The sequence below is a fragment of the Fusarium vanettenii genome (genome assembly GCF_000151355.1).
Source record: "Fusarium vanettenii 77-13-4 chromosome 2 genomic scaffold NECHAsca_18_chr2_1_0, whole genome shotgun sequence".
Taxonomy (NCBI): Eukaryota; Fungi; Ascomycota; class Sordariomycetes; order Hypocreales; family Nectriaceae; genus Fusarium; species Fusarium vanettenii.
In genome coordinates, this window is record NW_003315867.1 from 2,594,582 (window position 1) to 2,610,298 (window position 15,717).

The 15,717-nt window shown below is 52.8% G+C and overlaps 2 protein-coding genes across 2 annotated transcripts; one reads left to right on the forward strand and one right to left on the reverse strand.

Moving 5' to 3' along the window:
* Positions 1-63: 63 nt before the first annotated feature.
* Positions 64-13,510, forward strand: NECHADRAFT_58345 (uncharacterized protein; the record flags this gene model as incomplete). Its single annotated transcript, XM_003046060.1, has 3 exons — positions 64-364; positions 417-12,724; positions 12,780-13,510. 3 exons carry the CDS (start codon positions 64-66, stop codon positions 13,218-13,220), a joined length of 13,050 nt encoding a protein of 4,349 aa, XP_003046106.1. The 3' UTR covers positions 13,221-13,510.
* A 342-nt stretch (positions 13,511-13,852) lies between these two features.
* On the reverse strand, positions 13,853-15,369 carry NECHADRAFT_23653 (uncharacterized protein; the record flags this gene model as incomplete). The annotated part of the gene is made up of 2 exons (XM_003046632.1): positions 13,853-15,179; positions 15,227-15,369. Coding segments are annotated over 2 exons (1,470 nt in total), but the record flags the coding sequence as incomplete, so codon positions are not given.
* Positions 15,370-15,717: the final 348 nt, after the last annotated feature.

Consider the following 15,717-nt stretch of genomic DNA (forward strand, 5'->3'; position numbering starts at 1 on the left):
TGACTGGGCGCTACTAAGCCTTCTCCATCTACTCTCTTTCCCATACCGCACCCTCCTGCCACCATGGAGGTCACCTCGGCTGCTGCACCGAGCACTGGGAGCTCCGCCAACGGCGTCACAGCTGCCGCGCCGTTCCCGACCATCGAGCCCGAACGCGTGGTTGAGCATCTCGCTGCCGTCTGCGAGATCGCCCTCGGCGCCACCCGCGACGAACTCGAGCAGCTGGGAAGTCTGTTGCACAAGGCCCGATATGGCGAGACTGTCTCGCGCTGCACGCGGTTTGCGAGCGATAGCCAGAATGTGCTTTACATCCAGAAGGATATCGCAAACCCATCTGCTGTAGAGGCTGGAGCTGATCCTGCTGGTTCGTCGGCGTGAAGCTTGCCGTGTTGTGTAGTCTTGCTGATGTTTGATAGCGCCGGTTACCTACAACTACACCCTCTCTACTGAGATCTCCTCGTCCTCGACGACCGTCTCCTCTCTTGTCCTTATCAAATCTCCTCAACCTATAGACCCGACACGACCCCTTACATCTCAAATATTTATTACTAATTTGCCTGGCCCTGCCTCTCTCAACGCGGGTGTTGGAGAGCAGGGTACGGCCCTCTCCCCTTGGGAGGTTCTTCATTCTCAGGTCCACCACGCCTTGGTGCCGTACTTTGACGCCAACACCAAGAGCCAACAGTTGGCCAACGGGTCCAGAGGACGAGCGGATGTTGATGCGAAGACGGGAATTCCAGTCACCAAGAAGCGACTCAACGACCTGGAGCTGAGTCTGCTCCATCTTCAGCAGAATGTCGATATTCCCGAGATCTCACTCACCTTTCACTCCATCGTTCAGAATGTCCTCGACGATGCCGAATCTCGCCATACCCGGCCCTCTCTCGATGCGATTCCCCAGAATCTTCTCCAGGACAGTACATTCCTCAACCGGCTGCAGGCCAACGTCAACACGTGGATCAAGTCCATCCAGGGCATCACCAAGTTGACCAAGGACCCGTCTTCGAACGCGAACCAGGAGTTCAACACTGCGAGTCAGGAGGTCAACTTTTGGCTGTCCATGGAATCGGCTTTGGAGGGTATCGAGGGCCAGCTCAGGAGCGAGGGTGTGCTCCTGACCCTCGAGATCCTCAAGCATGCCAAGCGTTTCCAGGCTACTGTCAGTTTCACGGCTGACACTGGTCTCAAAGAAGCTATGGACAAGGTTCAGAAGTATAACCAGCTCATGCGTGATTTCCCTCTCGATGAGCTGCTTTCTGCTACCTCGCTTTCCAAGGCACAGGAGGCTATCGCGCAGATCTTTGGACATCTGAACAAGAAGCTGAGGATTTGCCCTTATCCGATCCGTAGGGCTCTCCCACTGGTTGAAGCCATCTCGGCCGATCTCGACGAAGTGCTTCACCGACTGCTACCGGGGACTGAGCTGGTCAACCTGGACTACCAGCAGTTCCAGACCATCATGCAGACTTGTGACGACATATTCCGAACCTGGGAGGAGAATGTCAAAGAGTTTACCAATGTGGCCCGTGAAGTGACTCGACGTCGAAACGAGAAGTTTATCCCTATCAAGATCAACAAGAAGCACTCAGAGCTTGAGTCGAGGATCAAGTACGTCAGCACTTTCCGTGACAACCACGAGCAGCTCCAGCGGACCATCATCAATGTCCTTGGCCCTCAGGCGACTATCCCCGGCGTCACCGAGACAACGGGCTCAAACGGCATCGTCATGGAGGAGATGGGCGATGTGGACGCCGTTGAGGAGGTCAAGCAAGCCTGGGAGGCTCTCCACAATGTCGACCTGCTAGATGTTACCGATCAGGGCAAGGAACGATGGGTACGAGCTGAGAATCTTTACAACGAGCGCACGACTCGAGTGGAGAATTCCATCATTGCCAGACTTCGAGATCGACTGGCCACTGCCAAGACCGCCAACGAGATGTTCCGAGTCTTCTCCAAGTTCAACGCCCTCTTTGTCAGGCCTAAGATTCGCGGTGCTATTCAGGAGTACCAGAACCAGCTGATGGACCACGTCAAGCAAGCAATCAACGGACTGCACGAGCGATTCAAGCAGCAGTATGGTCACTCAGAGACTCACGCTATGGCGCAGCTCCGCGATCTCCCCCCTGTCTCAGGTGCTATCATCTGGGCTCGCCAAATCGAGTTCCAACTTGATGGCTACATGCGGAAGGTCGAGGCTGTTCTTGGTCCTGATTGGACTATGCACACCGAAGGTCACAAGCTCCAGGAGGAGAGCGAGCTCTTCAAGCAGAAGTTGGATACTGCTCGAATCTACGAGGCTTGGATTGCCGACGTGGGTAGACGCAAGATCTCTATTTCTGGCCAACTCTTTGAGATTGCTCGTGTCAGATCTGCTGGTGGTATCCTTGAGCTCACTGTTAACTTTGACCCTCAAGTCATCACTCTCTTCAAGGAGACACGCAACCTTACTTGGCAGTCGTACTCTGTCCCGCACGCTGTTACCACCGTGTCCAAAGATGCCAAGCGAGTCTACCCCTACGCTGTTAGTCTCATGGAGAGCGTGAGGACACTATCCCAGACTCTGCGACAAATCTCGGTCATGGGTGAGGAGTCGGTCCTGCTCTTTGGTTACCGAAATGATGTCTACAAGTTGATTAGTGAAGGTGTGCCGCTTCGATGGGAGTCATTCATCAACTCGCATGAGCTCTTCTACTCTGATAATAGACAAACACGACCACTTCTTCCTGGTGGAACCGACTTTGGCCTTGCCAAGAACACGGAGAGCAAGCACGGCATGTTCATTCGTGGTTTCGCAGCTGCTGTGTCCGTTCTTCAGCAAAAGGCTGTCTCCCTCAACTTCATTCATGCCACCGTTGAGCAAGCTTTGAAGGAGCTCAACACCTGCCCTTATGAGGAGGCTGCTTTCCACACTCGCTTGGATACGATCCAGGCTGCTGTGGATCAGCTGAACTTGGAGCAATATGTGAACTTGGACTTCTGGGTGCGTGGCCTGAACAGCAAGGTTCAGTCGATTCTCCTCACCCGTCTCCAGAGCGCTGTTCACGCATGGATCGAAGCGTTTGAGGATGACACGCCAGATGATGAAATGCGACGCAAGGTCAACAACAACAATGAAGAGGCTAAGCCCGATGGCCCGACTATGAAGCGTCTTGTGCTTGAGCTCGCCATGCGCAACCAAGTCATCTACCTCGATCCTCCTCTGGAGTTTGCTCGCGCCAGTTGGTTCCTTCACCTTCACGAGTGGCTCGGAATTGTCTGCAACCTTCGCAAGATCAAGGCGACTCGATACCAGATGAGCCTGACCACTACCGCCAATGATGAACCTCGCTTCACTGACTTGCCCTCGGAGTGTGCTGGCCTGCTGCAGCGTGTCTACGTCTCCGTTGAGAAGAAGCTACATGAGGTCAGTGCCTATGTCGACAAGTGGCTTCAGTTCCAGTCACTCTGGGATCTTCAATCTGAACAGGTTTACGATGCTCTTGGCGAGCAGCTCCCTCGATGGTTGCAGCTTCTGCAGGAAATCCGCAAGACCCGGTCTACCTTTGACACTCAAGAAGTCAGCCGTGCGTTTGGCCATCTCACCATTGATTACGACCAGGTCCAGACCAAGGTCAATGCGAAGTATGATCAATGGCAGCATGAGATTCTTATGAAGTTTGCCAGCCGCCTTGGAAACCGTATGCGCGAGATCAATGCAGAGATTGAAAAGGCACGAAAGCACCTCGAGAGCCAGAGCTCCGATGCCTCATCGACTGCTCAGGCCGTCCAGTTCATCACTGTTGTGCAGAGCTGCAAGCGCAATGTGAAGACATGGGCGCCCGAGATTGACATGTTCCGCCAAGGACAGTCGACGCTTGTCAGGCAAAGATATCAGTTCCCCAATGACTGGCTGCACATTGAGCAGATCGACAGCCAGTGGGAGGCGCTCAAGGAGATTCTTGAGAAGAAGTCTAGAATCGTCCAGGACCAGACTGATGCGCTCCAGGCCAAGATCGTCGCCGAGGACAAGTTGATCAACGAGCGAATTGCTGAGATTGCCGCCCAGTGGAACGAGGAGAAGCCTGTCTCTGGAACCATTCAGCCTGATGTTGCATCTGCCACCCTGAGCTCTTTTGAATCTCGCATCTCCAAGCTCCAGGATGATGCTCAAATGGTGGCAAAGGCCAAGGAAGCCTTGGATATTCCTGCTAGCCCCGATACCTCTCTTGAGGCCACCCTTGAGGAGGTCCGCGACTTCCAGTCTGTCTGGTCTAACCTTTCCACCATCTGGGCGAGTCTCAACGAGACACGCGATATCCTCTGGACTGCTGTTCAGCCACGAAAGATTCGATCCAAGGTTGATGACCTCATCAAGAGCACCAAGGAAATGCCCAGCAGGATGCGACAGTATGCTGCTTTCGAGCACGTCCAGGGCATTCTTCGCGGCTTCCTCAAGGTTAACTCTATTCTCTCCGATTTGAAGTCTGATGCCATTCGTGAACGTCACTGGCACAAGATTTACAAGCAAATTAAGCCGCAGAAGCGCTTCTCACCCAGCTCGATGACCCTTGGTGATGTTTGGGATCTCAACCTGGTTGCTACCGAAGTTATCGTCAAGGACATCATTGCCCAGGCTCAGGGTGAGATGGCTCTTGAAGAGTTCCTGAAGCAAGTCCGTGAGACATGGCAGAACTATGCCTTGGAGATGGTCAACTACCAAAACAAGATCCGACTTATTCGTGGTTGGGACGATCTCTTTGCCAAATGCAGTGAGAACTTGAACTCTCTGCAGGCTATGAAGCACTCTCCCTATTACAAGGAGTTTGAGGAGGAGGCTGTTGCATGGGAGGACAAGCTCAACCGTGTCCATGTTCTCTTTGACGTGTGGATTGATGTTCAACGCCAATGGGTCTACCTTGAGGGTGTCTTCACTGGCAACGCGGATATCAAGCACCTTCTCCCCATCGAGTCGGGACGTTTCCAGAACATCAACAGTGAGTTCTTGGCTGTCATGAAGAAGGCCAACAAGTCGCCCTACGTCCTCGAAGTTCTCAACATCCCCAACGTCCAAAAGTCTCTTGAGCGACTCGCAGAAATGCTCAACAAGATTCAGAAGGCTCTTGGTGAATACCTGGAGAAGGAGCGAGTCTCATTCCCCAGATTCTACTTTGTTGGTGACGAAGATCTTCTGGAGATGATTGGTAACAGCAACGACACACTTCGCATTGCCAAGCACTTCAAGAAGATGTTTGCTGGTTTGTCAGGTCTCGTTATGGACGATGAAACTGTCATTTCTGGCTTCACTTCCAAAGAAGGTGAGGTTGTCCGACTCAAGAAGGAAATCTCTTTGGCCAAGACACCCAAGATCAACGACTGGCTGGCTCTCTTGGAGGGTGGCATGAAGTCAACCCTGGCTGAGCTTCTTGCCGAGGCCGTCGATCAATACACGCCCATCTTTGAATCAGAGACCATTGACCGAGAGGCTCTGAACGGGTTTATGGACGCCTATCCCAGCCAGATTGTCGTGCTTGCCACCCAGGTTGTTTGGACTACCGCGGTTGACAAGTCTCTCACCACTGGCGGCGAGACGCTCAAGGCTATCTTCGATCGTGAGGTCGAGGTTCTCCGCGTTCTTGCTGACACCGTCCTCGGGGAGCTTGAGGTCATTCTGAGGAAGAAGTGCGAACAGCAGATTACCGAATGTGTCCACCAGCGTGACACTATCGAGAAGCTCATCAATGCAAAGGCCAACTCCACAAACCATTACCTCTGGCAGCTGCAGATGCGTTACGTCTACGAACCCCAGGGCGAGTATCTTGACCGCTTGTACATCAAGATGGCCAACGCCAAGCTCAACTATGGCTTCGAATACCTGGGTGTTCCGGAGCGCCTTGTTCGCACTCCTCTTACCGATAGATGTTTCCTCACCCTTACTCAAGCACTGTGTCAACGTCTGGGTGGTTCACCTTATGGTCCTGCCGGTACGGGTAAGACTGAATCAGTCAAAGCCCTTGGTGTGCAGTTGGGACGATTCACACTTGTCTTCTGCTGTGACGACACTTTCGACTTCCAGGCCATGGGCCGTATCTTCCTTGGTATCTGCCAGGTCGGTGCTTGGGGTTGTTTCGATGAGTTCAACCGTCTGGAGGAGCGTATCTTGTCCGCTGTCTCGCAGCAGATCCAGAACATTCAGCTGGGTCTCAAGCAGGGCGTCGAGGATGATCAGTCCCAGATTGAGTTGGTCGGCCGCCATCTCCACGTCAACGAAAATACTGGTATCTTCATCACCATGAACCCTGGCTATGCTGGTCGTTCCAACCTCCCCGATAACTTGAAGAAGCTCTTCCGAAGTGTTGCCATGTCGAAGCCTGACAAGGAGCTCATTGCCGAGGTTATGCTTTACTCCCAGGGTTTCAACCAGGCCAAGCAACTCTCCAAGCAGACTGTTCCCTTTTTCGATCAGTGCTCTGGCAGGTTGTCCAAACAGGCTCATTACGACTTTGGTCTGCGTGCTTTGAAGAGTGTTTTGGTCAGCTCTGGTGGCCTCAAGCGTGCTCGCTTGGGTGAAGGCAGTCTCGGTGCTGAGGAGGTTGTCGAACCCGAGATTATTGTGCAGAGCATTCGGGAGACTATTGCGCCCAAGTTGATCAAGTCGGATGTTGACATCATGGCCACTATTGAAACAGACTGCTTCCCTGGCGTTCAATACGTGCCAGCCAACCTCGAGGCCCTGGAGAACGCTATCCGTGAGCTTGCAGCTGAGCGCCATCTCGTCGTCAATGAGCTTTGGATGACCAAGGTCCTCCAGCTCTACCAGATCCAGAAGATCCATCACGGTGTCATGATGGTCGGTAACTCTGGATCCGGAAAGTCTGCTGCCTGGAGGCTTCTGCTCGATGCTCTTCAGAAGGTCGAAGGTGTTGAAGGCGTGTCTCATGTGATCGATTCAAAGGTCATGTCGAAGGAGGCCCTGTACGGAAACCTCGACTCGACAACTCGTGAGTGGACCGACGGTCTGTTCACCAGCATTCTCCGCAAGATTGTCGACAACCTGCGTGGCGAAGACTCAAAGAGACATTGGATCGTCTTTGATGGTGATGTCGATCCTGAATGGGTCGAGAACTTGAACAGTGTCCTCGATGACAACAAGCTGCTTACCCTCCCCAACGGTGAACGTCTTAACCTGCCTGCCAATGTCCGAATCATGTTCGAAGTCGAGACACTCAAGTACGCTACTCTTGCCACCGTCAGTCGTTGCGGTATGGTCTGGTTCAGCGAGGACACTGTCTCGCCGACCATGATGGTCCAAAACTATCTCTCAACTCTCCGCAGCGTTCCCTTTGAGGACTTGGATGAGGATAGTGTTGCTACAGGACATAGCCCTGCCAAGACTCTGGCCGTGCAAAGCGAGTTTGCCAGTCTGCTCCACGTCTACTTGACTGACGAGAACTTTATTCTGCAAGCTCTTCAGCGAGCTGAGGGTTACAACCACATCATGGAGTTCACAACCGCTCGTGTGCTCACCACCCTCTTTTCGCTGCTCAACAAGGCTGTCCGAGACGCCATCGAGTACAATGGCCAGCACTCTGACTTTCCTCTCGAGTCTGAACAGATCGAATCCTTCATCTCGAAGAAGCTTCTGTTGGCACTTGTTTGGGCGCTCACTGGCGACTGTCCTCTGACTGATAGAAAGTCATTTGGTGATGATATCTGTGCCTTGGCCAACTTTGGCTCGCCTCCTCTGGATGGCAACAGCTCTCTCATTGATTTCGACGTCACTCTTCCCAAGGCTGAGTGGGCTCCTTGGCAGAACCAGGTGCCATCTGTGGAAGTCAACACACACTCCATCACTCAGACCGATGTCGTTATTCCTACGCTGGACACTGTCCGTCACGAAGATGTTCTCTACTCGTGGCTCGCTGAGCACAAGCCCCTGCTGCTCTGTGGTCCTCCTGGATCCGGTAAAACAATGACTCTGTTCAGTGCACTTCGCAAGCTGCCCAACATGGAAGTTGTTGGTCTTAACTTCTCGAGCGCGACAACTCCTGACCTGCTCATTAAGACATTTGAGCAGTACTGCGAATACAAGAAGACGCTGAACGGTGTTATGCTCTCGCCTACTCAGATCGGACGATGGCTTGTCATCTTCTGCGATGAGATCAACTTGCCGGCACCAGACAAGTATGGAACGCAACGCGCTATTTCGTTCCTTCGCCAGCTTGTTGAGCATAACGGTTTCTGGAGAACATCCGACAAGTCATGGGTCACTTTGGACCGTATTCAGTTCGTCGGTGCTTGCAACCCTCCTACTGATGCTGGACGTACTCCCATGGGTGCCAGATTCCTTCGACATGCTCCTCTCATCATGGTCGACTATCCTGGTGAGCTGTCTCTGAACCAGATCTATGGCACCTTCAACTCTGCTGTTCTCAAGATCATACCATCTCTTCGAGGATATGCAGAGCCTCTTACTCACGCCATGGTTCGCTTCTATCTTGAGTCCCAGCAAAGATTCACACCCAAGATTCAGCCCCATTATGTTTACTCCCCTCGTGAACTCACTCGATGGGTCCGTGGTGTGTATGAAGCTATTCGGCCGCTGGAGGCTTTGACCATTGAAGGTCTTATCCGAATCTGGGCTCACGAAGCTCTGCGCCTCTTCCAAGATCGACTGGTGGCTGAAGAGGAACGACAGTGGACTGACGAGAGCGTACGACGCATCGCATTGGAGTTCTTCCCCAACATTGATGAGGAGAAGGCACTTGGAGGTCCTATTCTGTTCTCCAACTGGCTCTCCAAGAACTATGTCCCGGTCGATCGTGAGCAGCTGAGAGACTTTGTCAAGGCTAGGCTCAAGACCTTCTGCGAGGAAGAGGTTGATGTACCCCTGATCCTCTTCAATGATGTCTTAGAGCACGTGCTGCGTATCGATCGTGTCTTCCGACAGCCCCAAGGTCATCTCATCTTGATTGGTGTCAGTGGCAGTGGCAAGACTACACTGTCTCGCTTTGTCGCTTGGATGAATGGTCTCAAGGTTTTCCAGATCAAGGTCCACGGAAAGTACTCTGCTGAGGACTTTGATGACGATCTTCGAGATGTCCTTCGACGATGCGGTTGTAAGGGTGAGAAGATTTGTTTCATCATGGACGAGTCGAACGTTTTGGACTCTGGTTTCCTGGAGAGAATGAACACCCTGCTTGCCAACGCCGAAGTCCCCGGTCTCTTCGAGGGAGACGAGTACGCAGCCCTTATGACTGCTTGCAAGGAGGGTGCTCAACGCCAGAACCTGCACCTGGACTCGCCAGAGGAACTGTACAAGTGGTTCACGCAGCAAATCGTCAAGAACCTACACGTCGTGTTTACCATGAATCCTCCTGAGGATGGCCTCTCCTCAAAGGCTGCGACCAGTCCTGCTTTGTTCAACCGTTGCGTCCTCAACTGGTTTGGAGACTGGTCTGATCAGGCTCTCTTCCAAGTCGGTCATGAACTCACTCAGTCTATCGACTTGGACCGAAGCAACTTTGAGTGCCCTGATACCATTCCTGTGGCGTACCGTGGTCTGCAACTACCTCCTTCTCATCGTGAGACAGTTGTCAACTCCATGGTGCACATCCACTACTCGCTCCAGCGGTACAACGAGAAGCTGCTCAAGCAGCAGGGCAAGGTTACTTTCTTGACACCTCGACACTTCCTTGACTTTGTCACACAATACATCAAGCTCTACAACGAAAAGCGGGAGGATCTTGAGGAGCAGCAACGTCACTTGAACGTTGGTCTAGAGAAGCTCAGAGACACAGTGGACAAGGTTCGCGATCTCCGAGTGAGCCTAGCGGAGAAGAAGAAGCAACTGGAGCAGAAGGATGCGGAGGCGAACGAGAAGCTGCAGCGCATGGTTGCTGATCAGCGTGAGGCGGAACAGAGGAAGAACACTTCACTGGAGATTCAGGCCAACTTGGAGAAGCAGGAGGCAGAGGTTGCCTCGCGGAAGAAGGTTGTGTTGGAGGATCTCGCAAAGGCTGAACCCGCCGTCGAGGAGGCCAAGGCCAGTGTCAGCAACATCAAGCGTCAACATCTGACCGAAGTCAGGTCCATGGGCAACCCGCCTCAGGGTGTTCGACTTGCCATGGATGCCGTGTGCACCTTGCTCGGTCACAGGATCAACGACTGGAAGGCGGTGCAAGGAATCGTGCGAAAGGATGACTTCATTGCCAGCATTCTCATGTTTGACAACGCCAAGCAGATGACCAAGGGCCTGAGAAACAAGATGCGCAACGACTTCTTGTCCAATCCTGAATTCACCTTTGAGAAGGTCAACCGCGCTTCCAAGGCTTGCGGTCCTCTTGTGCAATGGGTTGCTGCCCAGGTCAACTACTTTGACATTCTCGACCGAGTTGGTCCTCTCAAGATCGAAGTCGAGCAACTCGAGGATCAAGCCCTGGAGACCAAGGCCCAGGCCAAGTCTGTGCAGAACAATATCGCGGATCTCGAGGCCAGCATCAACACGTACAAGACTGAGTATGCTGCGCTCATCAGCGAGACCCAGGCCATCAAGGCCGAGATGTCGAGAGTCCAGTTCAAGGTGGACCGCAGTGTCAGACTTCTCGACAGTCTATCCTCGGAACGAGTTCGTTGGGAGGCTGGAAGCAAGTCGTTCGAAATCCAAATCAGCACCCTCGTCGGAGATGTCCTCGTGGCTGCGGCCTTCCTGGCGTACAGTGGTCTATATGATCAGACATTCCGAAAGTCAATGATGGACGACTGGTTCCATCAGCTTCACCTGTCTGGTATTCAGTACAAGTCGCCAAACCCTGTTACTGAATACCTGTCTACAGCTGATGAGCGCCTGGGCTGGCAGGAGAATGCTCTCCCTGTCGATGATCTATGCACTGAGAATGCTATCATTCTTAAGCGCTTCAACCGTTACCCACTCATCATCGACCCCTCGGGACGAGTTACTGAGTTCCTGCAGAAGGAATGCAAGGATCGCCGCCTGACGGTGACGAGCTTCTTGGACGATACCTTTACCAAGCAGCTCGAGAGTTCCCTTCGATTCGGAAACCCCATTCTCATCCAGGACGCCGAGCATCTGGATCCTATCCTCAACCACGTCCTCAACAAGGAATGTCAACGAACAGGTGGACGTGTTCTCATCCAGCTCGGCAAGCAAGAGATCGACTTTTCGCCAGCCTTCAAGCTCTACCTTTCCACTCGCGATCCATCGGCCACGTTTGCCCCTGACATCTGCAGTCGAACCACGTTTGTCAACTTTACTGTCACACAGAGCAGCCTGCAGACCCAGTCACTTAACGATGTGCTCAAGTCAGAGCGGCCGGATGTTGACGAACGACGCTCCAACCTCATCAAGCTTCAGGGAGAGTTCAAGATTCACTTGCGACAGCTGGAGAAGCGACTTCTTCAGGCTCTCAACGAGTCTCGTGGTAATATTCTGGATGACGACAACGTTATTGAGACGCTCGAGACTCTCAAGACCGAGGCTGCCGAGATCTCTGCCAAGATGAGCAACACCGAGGGCGTCATGGCTGAGGTGGAGGAAATCACACAGCAGTACAGCATCATTGCCCGATCTTGCAGTGCTGTCTTTGCTGTTCTGGAGCAACTGCACTACCTCAACCACTTCTACCAGTTCTCACTCCAGTACTTCCTCGACATCTTCCAGTCGGTACTCCACGGCAACAAGAACCTCGCCAACGAGACAGACCACAATGCCAGACGCGATGTCATTGTCCATGACCTCTTTGTCAACACATTCAAGCGAACTGCCCTTGGTCTTCTCCAAAAGGACCGCATCACTCTGGGAATGCTTCTCGCCCAGGCCTCTCCTTACAAGATGGATAAGTCTGTCATTGACATGATCCTCGACAACCGTGTTGAGGGCAAGGACCTCTCGTCACACCCTGACGACAGAGAGAACGCATTCGCTCAGGCCAAGAAACTCAGTGCTATCAAGGACAAGATTGATGCCATCTCAACCGAGGACTGGGACAAATTCTTCACTGAGGAGTTGGCCGAGAACGCTGTGCCACACATCTGGGATGAGAAGACTGAAGCCATCGACCAAGCCCTTCTGTCTCTCCTACTCGTCAAGCTATTCAGGATGGACCGATTTGTTCCCGCCGCCGAACGCTTCGTTGCTCAGGTCTTTGGCTCTGACATCTTTGATATCGTCGAGGACCTGAAGCAGACCGTCACTCAGGTGTCTGCCACACTGCCAATCTCCCTGGTGTCGAGCCCCGGCTTCGATGCCAGTTACAAGGTGGACAACCTGGTTGAGAGGATGCGCGTCAAGTGCACCAACATCGCCATGGGTTCCAACGAAGGTCTCGCCAGCGCCGACAAGGCCATCAGCAACGCCGCTCAAACTGGCTCATGGGTCTTGGTCAAGAATGTGCACTTGGCTCCAACCTGGCTTCAGAGCTTGGAGAAGCGCATGGAGTCACTCAACCCTCACTCGGACTTCCGTCTCTTCCTTTCCATGGAGTCGAGCCCCAAGATTCCCGTCAACTTGCTCCGAGCCTCCCGCGTTCTCATGTACGAGCAGCCTGCTGGTGTGAGGGCCAACATGAAGGACTCGATGTCATCCCTGTCCACGAGAGCCACAAAGAGCCCCGTGGAGAGAACACGACTCTACCTGCTTCTGTCCTTCTTGCACGCCGTTGTGCAGGAGAGACTGCGATATGCGCCAAACCTTGGCTGGAAGGGATTCTGGGAGTTCAACGACAGTGATGTAAGTGAAGTCTGGATCTCCCCTTTCTTGAGTTGATAGCTAACATATACGATAGTATGAGTGCTCCGCCTATATTGTCGATACTTGGATCGATGGTGTAGCAGGCAACCGAACCAACCTGGCGCCTCAGAATATCCCATGGGAGATGCTTCGATACCTTGTGACCGAGACGTATGGTGGCAAGATCGACGATGAGGGGGATTTCAAGCTCCTTTCTCAGCTCGTCACGTCGTTCCTCACTCCCGCCGCCTACGAGGTTGACCACAAGCTCGTCGATGGACCCGAGGGTGGTCTCGTTGTGCCGTCGGGCACCAGTTTCCAGGACTTCAATGCTTGGATTCACCGTCTGCCCGAACGTGAACCTCCTACCTATCTCGGCCTGCCTGCCAATGCCGAGAAGCTGCTCCTCGGAGGTCTCGGTCGTAGCCTGATTGGTAACCTGCGCAAGGTTACAGAGCTGCTCGACGAGGGCGAACAGCTGGTGACGGAGGTTTAAGTTGTCATGGACTAGGAAAGATTGGTTGTATGTGTACTATGGATGGAATTATGAGGCTGTGTCATTCACTTCACTTCTTTGAAAGGGCCTGGGTCCCTTGTTGTTTTCTTTACTTTATTACATGATATTACATGTGGCATCAAGCGGCGGCGCGTTGCGAGAATGGCGGACACTGTCGAGGACTACACTATACTTGGTGATACCCCCTGCGTCACATAGACTGGTGCTTTGTTTTTCTTAATTTGTTTGACTGTGTTTGATCTACAATCACAAAAGAATGATTCGCTATGCCTTGATCTAACTCGTGCGTAAACTCGTGAAACCTTTGATAATCCAACCCTTGAATCCTTCTCACACTCATTACCGATACAAACGAGAGGGGAGTTTTACTATGGCAGTAGTGACAGAAACTCGGCAAGCCTAAAATGCAACCCAGAAGATAGAAGAAGCATATAACAAGACGCAACAAACATAATGTCAAGAAGAAAAAATCACCTCTCGGAAACTGCCACAAACCCATACGCGCTCGGCGACGGCATTGGGGCGGAATAGTCCACATTGACAACCCCCCAGTCACTACTAAACCCAAACACATCACCAAAATTGTCCATCTCCGGGGCAGCGCTTTCCTGGCTCTGGCTCTGGCTCTGAGCTGGGTAGGGGAGCTGGATCCTGAGAGTCTCAGATAGGTACTGGCGCAGCTGTGATTGGAGAAAGGGCTCAAACGACTTTTCTTCGTCAACCAGGTCAACGCGCTCGTTCATCCACTCAAACTTGTCAATGAACTCGATCAAGAGCTCGCCCTCTTTTAGTTCCAAAAGACTCTGGGCACGCTCGGCAGCGTTCTTGAGGAGGTCTCTATCCGACATGGTATAATCGCAAGGGGTGGTCTCGGCGCCAATCATCCAGGACACAGTGACAAGGAGCTCAGAAGCAGAGATGCCATAGGCAGACTCGCACTGATTATACCAATCGGGAGCGCAACCAGGTCTGACCAAGCCCAGAAGAACGCCCCAGAGAGTGCAGAAGATCCTGGTGTTATCCCACCAGTGGCGCATGGTAGGGTTGGGCTGGACCGAGGGATTCTGCAGGGGAACCGGGTGGTTGATGAGAAGCTGTTCACTACACCATGCCGCACAGAGGCGAAGGGGCTGCGAGACATTTCGTCGAACCATGTCGACAAAGGGCTGCCTCCTAATGAAGTCGTTGAGGAGGTGCTCTGTCGAGAAGTTCGGTGAGACCTCTTTCTCACTCAGCGAGTGCTCATACTGGTCAAGGCCATAGAAAAGGAAGTAGTCGGCCACCAGGTCAATAGAGGAATAGTTGTGAGGGATACGCCTCAGTGACCCGGTTTCGTCAAGAAATTCCTGAATGGTAGCGCAGGTGCGGCGCTTTACTGTCGTATTATCAGCCTGCTCGAGGCGGTCTTGCAAGTATGCTTTGAGCATCGACATGACGAAGTGAGGTTCATCATCGTATTGCTGAGATAAGAGGCCAGACAGCAGTTCCCATGCTTTGTGGGTATTCTCTGGTTTATCGGCGACCCGAGCACATGAGATGGCAACAAACATCTGGGTTGTAGAGTGAGGCTGGTTGGACCTTGATAGGGAGTTGTATAGGCCAGAATATAGTTGGAAAGCGTTCTCATCATCAGACATGGCCGCGCAAAAGTCAGCAGCAAGCTTTGTTGTCGCCTGACCATCCCCAGGCCCCCAAGGGTAGCGGATACGATGGCGAGGGTTTGGTTTCATAGGAATGTGGTCATCGTGGTCCGTATCGTCGATGATGGCACTCGTCGAGGCCATGTTGCTAGACAAGTTCGGTCGGGAGCTTGTGTCGAGCGGCCGAACATTGTCGAATTCCATCTGGTCGATTGCACTCATAGAATTCTTCTTTTCGCCAGAGTTGTTGTACTTCTTGACCCCCCACTTGTCAAGACGATAACCATATTGGCGCTTGCTGCGGAAGATCAGTCAAAGGCCGAGACGGCTTCAAGATCAACATACCTCGCGTGGAAGTTGAACCGCCTCTTCATGAACTCCATGACAATGTTGAGAGTGTAGGATTTGTAAAGAGTGCAGAGGATAGGCTTGAACCTTTCCCAGCTCTCGTCAGTGATACGATGGGAACGCTTGTGTCTGTCAAATGCCGGTTCAACCCATCTCGCGTTTGAGGGTACCACGCTTGCCATTGTCTCGATTCTTCGCTCTCAAGGTTGCTTCAAGGGATTCAGGCTGTAGAAGGTAAAGCCGGGAGGGAAATCGAAAAGGACTCAGGCATGATGAGAGCCTGGTTTTAAAGAGACAGACCGCCATGGCCGACTGCGGCTATGCACGCTGGACCTCCCTCAACTCCAAATCGCCTAGAGCAGAGCCTCGTCGAGGCAACCCCTTATCCGGTTGCCTTAAAAGACAATGGCACAAGCCCATTGACGGATACATTGTGTGTATCGGACCAAGGCAAAGAGTCGTTCGCCAGCAGAGCGCCATCGGCAGCA